The 16069-nt window shown below is 37.8% G+C and overlaps 1 protein-coding gene across 6 annotated transcripts in view; it reads left to right on the top strand.

The window, feature by feature from the left end:
- The window catches only part of SCAPER (S-phase cyclin A associated protein in the ER), a 193762-nt gene that overhangs the window by 124613 nt on the left and 53080 nt on the right, over positions 1–16069 (top strand). For all 6 annotated transcript variants that reach the window (XM_064517566.1, XM_064517565.1, XM_064517564.1 and 3 more), the window contains exon 24: positions 4893–5008. In XM_064517566.1, the coding sequence (XP_064373636.1) occupies positions 4893–5008 (116 nt within the window). The remainder of the gene's footprint in view (positions 1–4892; positions 5009–16069) is intronic.

Below are 16069 nucleotides of genomic sequence, written 5' to 3'. Positions count from 1 at the left end.
AAGGGGCAAAGAAAGTAAGTCTCTTTTTTTTTTTTCTTCCTCTTGTATTGGTTTTCGGTGCTACATCTGCGTTCTCAAAATTACATCTCTGTTAGTACTGTTGTAAAGTGTTCAGTAATTTTGGTGGCATCCTCAAGGCTTTTGCACCCCCACCTCTCCTCTTAGGAAGTGCCTAGAAGACAGTAGTAGTCGTTTCTGCCAGCATGTTCATTTGTTGCTGGTGTCCTGCTTCACCAGGTAACTTCAAAGCTTGGAAATCTTTATATACTTAGAAATGTAATTGTTTTTAAATGTTACTTGAACTAGTTGTTTATTTCTGCAATTGCATATGAGCAAAGCAAAGCAGCTTCACATCCTGTTCCAAAACCAGATGCATGTATTGTTATTTTCTTCCAATCTACAAACACATATCGCATTATACCGGTTGCCTTTGCTGAATAACCTTCCCAATCTAAATACGCAGCCAGTTCTCAAAGAACAGTTTCTGTAGTGAACTTGTGAAACGGGCCTCAGATAAACATCTCGCTAAGTAATTTGGGAGACTAATGCAGGAGTCTGGGGGATTCTTTCACACGGCGAGAACAGGCCTTTCTGGTCGGTGCCCTTTCCAAATAGGGATGTGATGTTTACTCCCCCCAGGATCTGCCGTTCTTCATGCTCCCGTCGTGCCTGTCACCTCGCCCTGCTCAGCGCCTTGGGTACTACCCCGCTAAAAGCAGTGACTGCCGGAGTGGGCTTTCGCTCTGACGCAGGTTCAAGCGGTGGCCACTTTAAATAAGAATATTATTTGATCAAGTGGTTTGAATAACTTATTTACCTCAGTCTACTTCTTTGAATTTCTAACATGTTTTAATATGTATCAGCTAATACAGGCTTTACCACTGCAAAGCATTACGGAAGTTTAGATCATATTTTGAAGGATATAGGTTAGTTTTAGGGGAAAAAGGCTGTTTGGATGAGATATTCTGCTCCTGTGTGTTTATGCTTTAAGGAAGATTTCTTCAGATAAACTTACAAATATTTCAAAATTTGAAAATCACTTCAAGTAGAAATTATTTTGGACATGTATTTAAAAATGATTTGGTATTATTTGACTGCTATACTTCAGAGATAAAACAACAAATTGTTTTAGCCCCGGGGAGGTTCGTGCTTGGCCCTGAGCTCAGTTCCCCCGCTGAGGTCGCAGGACGCCGTGGACAGCCGAGCGCTGCCTGTAGCCAGCCGCTGTCCGCACCGCGGTCATGCAGCATTCGCTCTGGCAACGGCAGTAATGCAGCGTGCAGGTGACACTTGACTCCTCTGTGGCCAGGGCAAGTTTTCCCCTCGGGTCCCTCTGCAGAGCCACGGCCAAGTTCAGGAGCTGCCGCTGAACCTGGCGCCCCGGCGGGGCGGCGCAGCACGGTTGTGCGGTGACGCAGCTCCTGCTGCACCAGCGGTCACCCGTGTAATCGCCGTCGTGCCCCGAGGAATCGGTGTCGGGCTCTCGGACTGCTGTGACCTCCCTCCCTCTGAGAAGACCCCTTGGAGATAAATACCTTAGGGAGCAAGCCAAAAGGCAGTGGCGTCAGCAGTGCTCCTGATCGCTGGGTGCCGTTTTACAGACCCTCATAAGCATGGCAAACAGATAATTTGCTCTTGCATCTTTTCAGGCTTTGGAGCTGTTTTGTGCTTCTTCCTTTTAAGCTTTTTTTCTCTCTCTCTTTCATAGACATAATTACTGCCCCCCCCAAACATCAAAATGTGAAATTATTTTTTATGAGTAATCTCGAGAGTGGAGTAATAGGACTTAAAACTAAATGATATTGAATTGGGAGAAATTATGAATGCCCTTCTGTTTGATGGAAAACTGCAGTAGTAAAGGAAATCCTTTAAAATGTAAGCTTGTCGTTTAGTTAAGTGTTAGACAAAACTGAAGCACACTGAAAAAATCTGTCTTTACGGAAGTGATGGTGCAGAGGCTTCAATCTGGAGGGGAAGGAGAGCACCTACGAAGTTAGATGTGCTTGCAATGTGATGCAGAGCTTCAGAAGCAAATATTCCTTTTGACTGTGTTTATGAAGCTATCCTATCAGAGCAGAGGGCTCTTACAGTTTTTTGAGTGTGGTTCTGGTGACTGATTTGAAAGGAAATGTTCTTTTCTGGACACTTCGTTATTAGGTACCTATTGAGAAAAGAGGAGTTATGGAAAAAATGCAGATAATTTATATTAAAATATTACGTGAAAAATAAAAGGAAAGGATGAGTTTAGCATTGTAGTTAAGAAACAGGCCAAGTGGGAAAATGTAGCAGTGTACAGTTTCAAAAAATGGAGTAATTGCTAAGGAAGGAACAAAACGAGTATAATAAAACGGGATATAACTCAGAGTAATAGGGTGAAATAGAGAAAGGGCATATTTGGTCTAAATGACAGGAAAGACTTCTTCGCAACGAGCTCTAATAGGTTGTGGCATAATCTCCTATGAGAGACAGGGAAAGTGGGAAGTGCTTGGCACACTTAAAACGAGGGTGGCCACGGCGCTAAGAAATACACCGCAGCAAGTCGTCATGTCCCGTAAATGGTCTTGTTCATTTTTCCATCACGATGCAGGCATGACGATCATGTAGTAGTTCTTGTGAGCATTTTTCTATGCTGAACATGCACGTGTGTTGATTGCCAAGAAAAGCTGGCACTTGAAATAACAAGATATCACACTTGGGAGGAGCTGAAGTGGAAATTGGTACCTTCGAAAGGACGGAGGCTTCGTCTGAGGGGTGCAAATTTTTGGAGTAGAGGGTAAAGAAGAAAAAGTTTGAGAACTGCTGCAGTGAGCCACTGCCCTATCCAGTTCCTCATGGGAATGTTTCTTTGCTCTTCGGTTGTCTTTTCCTTATGAATACATCAGGAAGTTGATGGGAAAGCCTCACAGGAGAGGCATCGCTTGTTGTAGGTTTATGGCAGTCGTACTTCAGGTTGGTCATGCTGGCGGTTGCCATATCGTGTTGTATCAAAGGTTCCCAGTTCAGGGTTGCTTAAGGAGGCGTTTGTTTGGAATTTTTTTGAATTAGAAGAGAGGAAGAGGAGGTAGAGGAGGAGGATGTGAGTAAAACTCAAATTTTAAATCTTAGTCAGGGCACACTTACCAGGTTAACTGCACAAAAATTGTCTGTTAGAAATAATATTTAGTAATTAGCTGGTGGGGAACCACTAGTTGGTTATCTTCACGGCTTGATAAGTCGGCGCACACACTTCTATTCATTTGATGCTAGTTATTGCTTCGCAGGTAAACCTTTTGGCTGTGTGGAAATCTACAGGACATTCATATTCAGTGTGCAAAATTGTTTCTTTTTGAATATCTGACTTCCCTGTTCAGACAGTTTTTCTGGAGCTTGGGGACAAGTCCTCTAGACCGAATGTAGACGTTTGCTTGAAGGAAACTTGCTGGAGAGAAAATTGCTTCCTTTTACTTTCTAAAAAAAGAAAAAAGAGAGAAAAAGAGACTAAAACAAATCATTTTGCATTGACTAAAATATCTTCAGCATTAACAAAATTGAGTGGATAAAAAACAGCCAATAAAGCAACACAAAAATTAGCACTTAAAAATAGAGGAAAAAAAATCTTATGTTTTCTTTTAAACAGTGGGAGATAAAACACTTTTGGAGGAAAGGGAAAGGGTATGAATAATTTCTAAAATCTTGTATTTGCTCCAGCAAAAGCTCAGTCATCTGAAAACTTTAGGAATAACAGTAGAAGGGTATTTGAGTGCAAAATCCTGTTAAGTGGAAGTTCAGAGGGGAGGCCTAGAATAAGAAAAGGCTAATCGAGAAGCTTTGAACACCTACAAAACTAGTTTAAGCTGAGTCTTTCAGTTTATAGGCAACAGCACAGCATGAAGAATGCAAAACAAGCTAAAGGTGAATGCGATAGTTCAAATCTGAGAGCAGTTATTCTACCGCATTTTGAATAAGCTGCAAGCAATGGAATAGACCTGGAGATCCTAATTTGAGTTGCCATCACTTGATCAACACCTCATTAGAAAAGGAATAACCTACACGCATCATCTAAGTGACCTTTTCAGACTTTACCTCTGTAGACTTCTGCTTCCATAACTGAAGCATTATCAAAAATTATATCCAGTTTTTAGCCTGATTGTCAAACTCCACACAATTAATTTGAGAAGACAGAAGACATGATCAACTGGTATCCTAACAACAGTGTCTTTCAGTTGTCATTTCTATCTTCCCAAGATTAAGGATAAAATACCTCTAACACATGTAACTAGTGATACTATTGGGCTTTCTTCCAGAGCGGAGCCTGGACTCGGGTCCGCATGCTGCGAAATACGTAACCAGGTATCACCAATGCATGGTGGTACTCATGTTTTGAAGTGATCTGCCTAAGCTATTTTATGCACACATTGAAAAAACAAGGGAACAAGCCTGGACATTGTCTCATTTGGGGAAAGTTTGTAAGAAAGACAAAGTAGCCATCCACAGATTGTCTACATTCTTTAAATGATTAAAAAAAAAAAAAAAAAGCACTGAAGCACAGCTACAAAGAGAACAGCAACAGATAATGTTTAGCTTTGTTAAAATCTCTAGAACAATGTCATCACAAAAAATACTTACAGTATTCATCTGTATTACCTGTTTATAGTATATGATGATACTTGAGTGTATATATTGTCTTCGAAAAAATAACATGAGAGCTTCAACTTCTGCCTTTTCTAAAGAATACTCTTCCCTGTGCATTGGCAGTGAAATGGTCTAATCAGAAATGTTCAACATAATAAATATATGTATCAAGGATTTTCTACAATGATGTGAAAGCTCAGGACATTGTCTTCTAGGCATATCTTTTATCTAGGAATTTCTTGAATTTCTGTTGATTCTCCTCTGTGTTTGTGTTTCTCTAGAACACAGCAGATCAAGTGGCATTTCGGGTTGCAGGAGGACTGACGGCCCTTGAACACGTTCTTCAAACAGTGACTTCTTCCACCAATCTGAATGCAGTTTCACGGATTTCTGTTAAGTAAGTATGATCAGTCCTTCATTTGCCACTTAGAATTTTTAGGTTATTTATTTCATGTCATTGGTGTCACTGCTGCTGCTTCTTATAGTCCAATGCTGAAATTAAAAGAAAATATCTAGCGCTGTCTTCTGCACTGCTGTAGAAGGCAAAAGACATTTTCTATTCAACCTCCAGTTTTTAAACTTTGTGGTTTTATTTCTAGCTCTGATGTATTTGAGTGGTGACATCAGAGAAGATGTCACCTCTCAAAAAGGTGTCACTTCTCAAAAGAGCAGGTACATATCTTTTGAACTTAGACTGTAAAGATCTCCTGCGGAAGTGAGAGCGTTTTCTTAAAGGGTTGTCATTCACTGTAGTCTGCCGTTAAAATGAAACGGTTGTTCAAGGGTACTGCCAGCTGAAAGGGCTTCTACAAACAGGTAAATCAAAACTCCCTTGGATTAGAGGAATACGTCTAGGAAGCATGTAAGAATAGAAGGGTTGAAATGTCTAACCCCTGAAGGGGGAGGTGGTAACTGAACAGAATTTCTGGAAAAACTGATAACTCAAAAGTATGCTTTTTTTTTTCTCTCCCCCCAATCTCTAACTGTAATTTCCATTCAAAGGCCTTTCATGTTTTCAGAGCAGAGTTGAGGGCATTTTTAATACGAAAAGAACCAACTCCAAGATATTCTGTTGTGTACCGTTGTCATCATTTATTTGTAGACATTTTAATAGTGTAATAATTTGTAAAAGTATTTGTAAAATACATTGTGTGGTTTTGGATCTAAACTGTTAATATGTTATGGGACAGGTGTGAAGTGTTAGGAAAGAACACCAAGAAAAAAAATGTGCTTTCAGTTTCCTCACTTGCTCTTTGAAGAGAATGAAATTGCTCCATTCCTGTAAGTCATGCACAATGCTCTTCTGCAAGTCCAGCCAGTGCCACTGATGAGCGTATCCTGAAGGGGTCCTAGGATGAGCAGCTCAGCAGCAGCCTTTGCACCTCTTAGTTTGCAGAAGCTGTAATTTTAATTGATCCTCATCCACATAGGATAAGTTTTGCAAAGGAAAGAGCTGCACTGTGTGTTTAAGCAAAGCCACATAAGGCTTTGCTTAAATTTAGCTTTACATTTTTAGAATGTGCATCTTTCCCTTCTTTCTTCTTTCATTTTAGGAACAGTCTCACTTTGGCAACCTTTGTTGAGAAAGATTGAGAATATTGTGTTTACATTACTGTAAAAAAATTGTTTAAAGTTTTTTAGACAGTATGAGAATGTATTAGTTCTGAAAGGAATTTGTGTGCCAATAAATAAAGCTCCATGTCAGCTACATTTGTATAACAGCAAAAACATCCAAGGAGATTTATCTGAGGTTTTCCCCCATCTTATGACGCAGTAACTATCTATCTTGTATCTATTTCAGATTAGTATAAATGGTTTCTTGCTTTCCTGAGCGTATTTATGAGTGAATTATGAAAAGAATTAAAAAATCGTTCCAAGATATCTTTGTAAAATATTGTTCTATTAACACAAGGTTTCAACCATCTGTATTTACAGAAAAAATATTAAGGAAGATGAGAGATTTAATATCAACTATTCTGATAGTTTTATATGTTTAAAAGATCCACAGAAAGATGCTCTTAAAAAGGACTTAGCCCCACTACTGAAATAGTGTTTCATTCTACTTTACTTCAAAGTGCAGTCTTCAGTTAGTATTATAGAAGAACTGTTCTTTTTTAATGTAAGGAAAACAAATTGCAGTAGTAGAAAAGACGAATTTAAATTCATTTTGTCTAACTGAATAGCTCAGTGTGTTATCACTTAGTCATCATAGAATAATTAATCAACATTTCCTACATGTAGAGAAGGTGGTAGTTGGTGGACCAGGCTTGCAAGTATGTTGAAAAAAAGAATAATGTTGAGGATATTTCCTTTTTTATAAGGACCTCACTGCTGAATGGAATCCCTCGATCTCTACCTCTAGTCCCTGAAGTACAAACAGCTTTCTGTGAACTGTTGAAAGTCTTGAAAGCTGAGCCCCGCAGTGGTACCTGGGGAGAGGCAAAAATACTGCTCAATCTTTGTAGTGAAGCATTTAAATACCAGTATGGTTATCCTGCCATCTTGACCAACGTGCTCGTGCCTTGGAGGGGTGCCAAGTTATCTCCTACCGCCAGAGCCTCAGACCTTTCTTGCGCTGAGATCGGCTGATTACAAATAGAGGGATATGATCTATTTGCAATTAGAGGGACGTACTCTAAGCACTATGTGAAATTTAACGGTGTTTCTGTTTATAACTCTTTTAACCGGATAGACTTGCATTTGGGGAATTCAGTTGATAAACTTGCATTCGTTACTGCTCAAAGATCATATCCAGAATATAGCTATAAATTACTTACTAATACCATTTAAAAACAAAAGTATGACATGTGAGGAAAATTTACTATGATGGTTTATTGATTTCTTACTCCTGAAGAAAGAAATCGGTAAAGCTGATACAATTATATTCCTTTTTCTGTTGTTCTGAAGACTGTGAAGCACCTTTGGTTTGTTCCATTCATGAATCAAATACAAAGCCTGACTTTATAAAGTATTGGAAAATGCTGAACATTGTCTTCTAAAGTTTCAGTCACTGTTGAATGTAAGCCAAGTTTTCAGACAGTGTCCTTCCTGTCGATTATTCGCGCCTTCACTTGTGCATGTGAATCACTAAAGTACTTTAAAAGTTAATAGAGAAATTTTACACTTGTCTGAAACATAGAAATGTCTATTATTTTTCAAGTTTAAATGTTAGTATTTTGAAATTATGAAGACCATTCTTCAGAAATGAAGCATTATCTTTGGTAAATCAGTGCAGATGCCTACAATAACACAAGCACTCATTCAGAAGTGAGCAGCAGCTCCTTCCGCGTGCTGGGAGCGCTCTTGCCGTAGGCGATGCACAAAGCACGCACCAGACCTCACGGATGGTCTGCAGCAAGGAGCCAGACCCCACTTTTAGGTGACCTGTTGCACCGATACTTGGAGAGAGCTCCCAGCTCTCAGTGTTGGAGCTGCCAGCCCTTTCTCAGCCTCCTTTCCTTCTCCGCACGGGAAGCAGTTGGCAGTTTGCTGTTAGGACAGTCCCATCTCTCCTAAAGAAAAGCAAGCTGGCCACAGGCAAGTAGCCTAAAGGCCACCAGTTGGGTCATCCTGCCCATGTCAGTGAATATTGGTTGAGATGAATATTACCGAGGACTTTTTGGTTCTTTATAGTTGGACAATTTGGAGATTCTCAGTTTATTGACCAAAGTGTAAATGAACTAGATAGATTTTATTCAGACCAGTTATATGACTGAAACTAAGAACTTGCCTATTGGGTCTTAGACCAGTGCAGATAGGAGCAGATTTTTAATGTTTCGAAATACAGTTTTCGTAATGGAAGTGCTAAGCCACAGTATCAAACTTCAGCTGTTTCTCAACTCTATTAATAGACATGTGAAAGAAGTATATCTTTATGATTATCTTTAAAATAATGAACCTAGCATTAGGGCTTAGATTATGTCTGGTGCAGTAAATGAAATATGTGTATTGATATATTTTCAGCTTTGGTCATGATTCTTCCACATGGCACTTTTTTCCCCAAGAAACAATTGCCCATATGAGACTTAATACAATTTCATAAGTAGCACATGATACTGTATGTGATACTGTACCCAGTGTGTATCGTAGAGCTTACTATTAAACACAAATGTGTATTGTTATTTATCCTCTTATGTCACCTTAATGTGAGGGTGCAAAATGCTGTCTAAATGATAAGGGACTGGAACTGAACTTTTCAAATATATTTCTTTATCATTTCAGATAATTTTAATTTTTTAACAGAATCTCTTCTTAGTTGTAATGCAATTTGTGATTCATGTATTTGTCTCTAAATATTACTGAAAAACTTACCTCCTGGTGTATTTGCTATATGATTTATTGCTCGTATTTGTAAGTATCTTTCTCTTGTATTTTATTCTTACAGCTTCTCAAGGTCACTTGCTGCAAAATAACAATAAAAATATTCCAGTTAGTAGATATTTGGAGCAGGCAATTTAAATATATGAATGAATTCATAAAGATATTGTTGATCGTAACTATACTGCCTTACAGAAGTTTTGAAAGTCGCTTCCTTAGAAAAATAACTTTAGTTTACCATTAAAATTCTCTCAGTACAAACAGTAAATTGAAAATTGGGGTTGTAAATTACACATATACTTACGCGAATCCTCTGTACATTGATGCTTTTCATCTTTGGAGGCTGTGGACGTACAAATTTTCCCCACTATTTCTTCATATGACTATCTAGAAAGTATTCATTTTTCAGATAAACATGAAAGATGTAATAAAACTCAGTTCTGTTAAGGCAACAGAATTTCCACTAAACTGTGCCGTTTTCACAAACATGCATCTTCTTTTCATTATTAGGTCATAAGGCAGTCTATCAGTAGCTGGTACATTGAGCTTGATTTACATGTTTTGATATCTTGAAATATTAATTACTTTTTCTTAATTTAATTGCAAATGCCTTTTTTCTTTTGAAAAATGATTTCATGGCATTCATGAAAATATAACCAAATAGCATTATAAGCATCTGAAGGCATTGTACTTTGGAAGTTATACATAGGGTTGCACTTTTAGTGCATGATCTTGCTCTAAAATCTAGCTTTTTTTCAGAAAATACACTTTTTAGCTTGTGTTTGATCTCAATAGTGCTGCTGGGTTTTGTTGTTTTTTAAATCCAGATCGTTTTTGAGCATTGCTAACATAATACATGTTTATCTAGTGTTTTTATAAGGAGAAAGCATTCTAGTAAAAGCTTTTTTTGATACTAGATACCTTAAATGGAAAGTATAGTGTATACTAGGAGTGTCACAGTGAATTTTGGGCTGCTGGACTGGTGCAGACCTTCTGTTGACGATTTCTGAGCTGCTCTTTCTCATGCAGAAGAGCCCACTTTGTGTGGAGCCTGCAACTGAGCTGCTGTGAGCAGGCAGCAATTCCAGAGGGTGCAACTTGCTGCAAACAGTTTGAAACAAGCTCAAACTTGGCTGCTTTAGAGAAGCCATTTTCGTGTCTATTAGAATGGGAGCCCTGAAAGTACTTAAGACAAATTCTTAAAAAGTGTTTCTTTAAATACAGAATGCTTGAGAGAGTTTCAGAAGCAAAGAATAGTCACAGAATATATTTAGTTCTTTAAGTGGAGAAGAAAAATTATATAAAACTTCTCCTTGCTTAATTTTTGAAGTTCTTTTGAAATTCTTTTTGTTTTGTGCTATGATGTAACTCAGATTACTGACTTCTTAAACTTTGGATCTAATGAAGCAGCATTTTCTGTGCTTAAAGACAAAATAAAGCCCTCCTGTGGAAATAAGTTAAATCAAGACCGTTTATTAATTGCCTTCCAGCCCTCCCTAGCCAACCATGCTTTGCTGAAGGACACCCCTGTACCTAGCTAAGGCTGTTTGTGCGCTGTTGCAATATTTAACCATTTGTACTCATCCTAAACTGGGAATTTGTCTGTTGTTTTGTGATGAGGATAAGCTATTTACAAGGAGGTGAGGAGATTACGTGGGCTATTATCTACATCTCTCTTTCTCCAAAATCCTGGCAGCATGGTGCAGCTCAGAACTTTAATCCCATGTCTACAAGATAAAGCTTTATTAACAAAAGATTTGACAATATGCCTGTTGTTTTGTACTGTCCAGATTGGTAGGCGGACTAGCAGGACAGCAAATGCTGTGAAAAAGATGTGACATTGGTATGAGACGGACGATGCATTTGATGTTGGGGGAATTCTTTTCCTCTTCAAATAAAACACTGAAAAAGGAGAAGAGAAAGCATTGGATTATAGTAGGTTTATTATTGGTGTTAACATACAAATTGATGTACAGCTGCATTATTTCTTAAAGTAGCATTTTATAATTGTTCAGTTCTCCAGAGAATAAGACACATTCAGCAGAATTTCAAGGGGTTTCAGAGTTTTGTGATATTTTTGTCCTACACTTCTACTGAAAACCAAATGGGAACTGCACAGCAAAACAATTTCATGACTAAAGGTCAAGACCTGGACATGATCCCCGTCTTCTGTGATGCCTTGCATACAGGCAAGTCATTTAGCCCCTGTGTGCCATGACATGTTACCAGCCTTGAAACTGTAACAAATCTGCTAACAGAAGAGTTGGGGTTTAACAAATTAACATTTGTAAAATCCTTTGAGTTCCTTGGGTAACTAGCACTTTTAAATACAAATTAGCAGTAGTTGTAATGAACAAAGGAGGACTCTTGTTACAAGGTCAGATGTGATGGAAATTAAAGATGTTTTTATTATCATGTATCTTCTCAATTCATAGAGCTTCTTGCATCATTCATTTAAAGCAATTATCATTACGATAAAACAGCTTGGACCAGAATTACATGTGTAATAAGTAGAAAATAGTGCCTGCATAATATTGTGGACAGGATTGATACAAATTGGTAGTATTTTCAGGAAAAATTACAGCTTATGAGGTGAGAACTGTTTTCATAGGTTGCTCTTTGTCATTTTTGCTTGCTTTATGAGCATACCTTTCTTGACCTGCACTGTCATTGTTTGTGCAGCTCTGTAGGATTGTTCCCAAATTTTGTTACCTGAAGTGCAAAACAAGCTTTCTTACCTCCTTGCAAGGTTATTCCCTCTAGAGAAACAATCATTGAAAACTTGGTGCAAGGACATAAAGATAGTCTAAAGAGAATGATCTCTTTCCGAGTTCAACATCCGAAACCTGTAGCATCTATCTCTCTTTATGGGGTGCTCTTGCTGTCTGTCTCAGAGCTGGATTTCAGGCTGACAGAGCTCAAGAACAAAGCTGTATTGCCTTACCATGCAGTATATGAACACATTTTTTTAACAAAAAAAGCTCTTGAACTGTGATGGAACTTCTTGATTGAGAGCCAGATCTTGCAATGAAGTAACTGGTAAGCCAGGGACTAGAGAGGTCTAGCAGATCCTATCACACCTGTAAACATCAACGGTAAATTAATTGTTTGATTGTCACTTACCATGTAATAGTTTATTCAGAGTATTCAGAGAACAGCATTCAGAATGAGACTCCAGTCCAGTTTTGGAAGTGTCTTATAGGAGAGCTTGTGATGAGCTTTGTTTTCTCTTTATTAATTGTGTTTACACTTTACCAGTGGAGCCCATTTTTTAAACAGACAACTTTAAATAATGTGAAATACAGACTAAATATTAATTTTGAGTCTTTTAATTTCTTTGAGTGTTCCTGCGGGGGTCATAGGCCGCATGAGGGAAGTACAGAGACCTGTGCAGTCTTCAAGACTTGAAACTGGAATTGTTACCTTAAAATCAGTTTGTTGTTTCAGCCCATATTCACAGCTTGATTCATTAATCATTCCACTATATGATCATTCTGTCCAGTGTTTTTGGTAAAAGCTGGCCTCCCATTTCCTCTCAGTTTTTCAAATAGCAATGCCGATTGCTTTCTTTCCCCCTCACAATGCTACAAAACATTCAAACTGGGTAAAAATGGTAGTTCACAACCAAGTAACCCATCCTAAATTTGATAATGTTTAGTTTTATATTATTTCACAGCAAAATTGAGTTTTTTGGGTGGATTTCTTCATCGATAATCAAAGCGTTTTCATTTACCATCTCTTGAAGATGAAATTAATGTGAAAAAGCTTTATACTTGAAACAGGTAAATATTATATGCTGACGATGCCTTGATTTTTATAGAGCAAAAGTTGTGACTTCTCCCCTGCGTATCCTGGTGCACTACCATGGATTAGTTTGTGGCTGGACACTATTGCTTTCTCAATATTTTGAATAAAGGATATGGTTTGTCAGCTTGTTGATACCAGGCAAATTGGGGAAAGTGGAGATGTACTAGCATAAAAGATCACTTGCATACATACAAATGGTTGGGATCTAGCTTGAAGATGCTGATTAAAATGAATCCTCTTTCCGTTTCTTTGTATTCATGCAAAATAAATACAATGTACAGATGCGTATTTTTGTTTAGCTTCAAGACAGACTTCTTTTTTGGATCAAAGTTTGTGTATCACAATGAGTGTTTTTATAATTGGATTTACTCCAGAGGAAAGCCTTGCATCCCAGGGTAGACTTCTTATGTGGTTTGCGTATACATGCTGTCTAACAGCTTTAAAGCTGATTTGCGGGTGTGATACAAAGTTTAGAGCAACATCAGTAATCGATAAACAGCTGCTTTACGTGTGAGGCTCAGACTTCATTGTTTCAGCATAGTTTTGATATCGCTTGAGATACCGGTTTTGTAATTATGAGCAATTAGAGCTTTGAACAGGCAAAAACCCCAAAGTATTCCGTTTTGCATCCTGTTGAGTGTAACTGGTAGTTAAATAAAGTTCTTGCTTGACATTCGCAGCATTCTGCACTCGTCTGGGAGGCCTTGCGCGGAAATGGTGACAGTTGACAGCTGCTGTTCTCTTAATAAGATTAAAGTAAAGAAATTAGTTGTGCTGTGTTTAATCTGCCATTTAACACCGCGAACCACCTGGGGACTGCTTCTGTGCTGACACTTCCCACTTGGAATTTAAAAAAATTGTAGGACTGAATCTTAGTTCAGAACATGTCGAAACACATTGGAATCATCGCCAAGCGTAGTTAGCAGGCTTACAATATCAATTAAAAGTACCCTTCTTATTGTGAAAAATTAATTTGACATCCATTTGCTTATGCCCCCTTTTCGGATGCATTATTTGAATCTCTGCAAATTCAAATACTTTTTCTGACATAGCATTCATTTGGGAAACAAAAAAGCAGAATGCATTATTGCCATTGAATTTGTTCCACGCATAAGTGGGAAGTTTCTGTGTTTTCAAATGTAAAATAAATGTTCCTCTTGGCAATTTTGAAAATACCATGTATCCAGAACTGTATTGTCATGAATTAACTAAATCACTTTAGAAGATTTTGAAATGCTGTCAAAAATCTACCAATTTCATATTTGACACTTTGGAAAAATATAATTTTTATATTTAAATATAATTAACCTTTAGAGTAGATGATAAAATGAAAGGTGGTGATCTAAAGCATTTTCTTTTCAACTGAAAATAGAATTTACCAAAATAGTTTCATTTTTCTTTCCACATAAATACACATGCTCACACAGGGGGATAATCTGCCGTAAAAAGTAAAAGTAGGTGCCTAATGAAAATTTTTTCAATATTATCGAGGAAAGTGAAATAAATGAACATCTTTATACAATCAGGATAGGAAAGAGAACCTCGTTGTAAAGCAGGTTTTTAACAAAAACCAGTATGGCTATGCAGCATGCTAATTGAATTTTGCATAGGTGTTATCCTTGTAGGGTGAAAATTAGGTGAAATAGGGGAAAATTAAGCTGCCATTGCTCAATGAATAATGATTTAATACTGTGTTCCTGTCATGTGAACTGCAGATTGAAAATGATTTAATTAGGCAGTACAGTAAAATTAATTAGCGGTACAGTAACATTAATATAATTAGTAATGTGGTGATGCTCAGAATATTAACAAAGGAACTGTCTGTGTTCTTTACATTTCTAAAGGTCAGGCCAGACGGGTAGTGCTCCTTTTCAAATTAGGAATTGTTTCTCAAGCTGAAGAAGAGACAATTCAGAAATGCAAAAGAAAAACTTTTACCCTAAATTTTCTGGCTCCTGAGCATTTCCAGCCTCTCCCGGCTTGAGCAATGCAATGTGTGGGCATCAGATGCTGCCGCTCGCCCCGCGGGGAGCACGCGCTGCCATCGGTGCTCTTAGCAATGGGCACAGTAATCACTAAAGCAGCCTTCCTCTCTTATAGAAATAATCTTGTTTAAAAAAGAAAGTTTAGGGAAAAAATAAAGCATCAGACCCAACTGTATCCTTAGAAATATAGTAGTCTGCAGTTTGTAATGTTAGATACCAACTTCGATTATTTCTCTACGATGACTTGTGGGTTGCTGCTGCCAGTCCCCCTTCCGTATGACCTTTTGACAGTGCTAACAATTTATCTTTTTCCTCTATTGAGCCTATTTGAACTTAGTTACATTTTTTTATACTTAAAAAAAAAAATCAAAGTAAAAGTTTGTTCCCTTCAGTTTACTTTAGACAAACAACTTGAATTGCTAACCATCTTTATTTATTATTGTATATATTTATGATGTATTTGTGTTGTGTGTCTGTGTGCATACTTGTATAATAACAGTGATAGTTTTTGTGGTAAGCAAAGTCCAAGAAATGAATTTTATGTTTATTCTGAAGTAGTGTTATCCCTGGTCAGGTTTATCTTTTCTAGGAGTAAATTCTGTAGGATTGGTCCCAGCTTCCCTGGGAATGGTGGCTGGAGAAAAGCACTTAGTTTGAGCGAATGCAAATTACTGCACGTGGTGCAAAGAATGCATGGATGTTTTGGGCATAGCTGGAAGTTTCTGTGGCCCTTTGTGTTTGCGACTTGCTTTCTGCTCTTAGTACTGCAAGCCTGGTATCTCTTCCCGCCTGGCGTGGGTGTAGGTCAGTTGATGCTATTGTAGTTTTACACTGACATTTAAAGACTGTACTTCGTACGTCAGTGGTTCACCGTGTGTCGGTAGGAGTTTCTGGAAAGGAATTCAACCTGCTCAGTTTTGTTTACTCAGTACAAGTTACTCGACTCTCTCCGTTCTTTACTGCAGAATCGCTTCTCTCTAAAGCTGGTCCCAGTGTAGTGTGAATTATTTCATATAGGTCTGTCTTTTTTTTTTTTTTTTTTTTTTAATGTTGTGCTAGTGAAGATTTCTTATACTCCAATTATTTTTGATCCAACCATAAACTGCAAGACAAGAACATTACATGTCCGAATTATGAAGTTATCTGATATCCTGTATAGGTTTGGTCATGTACTGCCTCTCTAGTATGCCCATAAATTTATATTAGATTTTAACTGAGAAAATGCTGAGAATGCATGCATGTGTGTGCTTATACTTATGAAAATGCATTCAGTGCCTCGTGTCACATAGTTCGGGCTTCTAAAAATTGCATATTCCAAGGCACATCATTTAATTTTAAACCGAATTCTG

The sequence above is a fragment of the Dromaius novaehollandiae genome, chromosome 10, assembly GCF_036370855.1.
Source record: "Dromaius novaehollandiae isolate bDroNov1 chromosome 10, bDroNov1.hap1, whole genome shotgun sequence".
Lineage (NCBI taxonomy): Eukaryota > Metazoa > Chordata > Aves > Casuariiformes > Dromaiidae > Dromaius > Dromaius novaehollandiae.
Note: the sequence above shows the minus strand (reverse complement) of the source record. Positions and strands in the feature narration are given on the sequence as shown.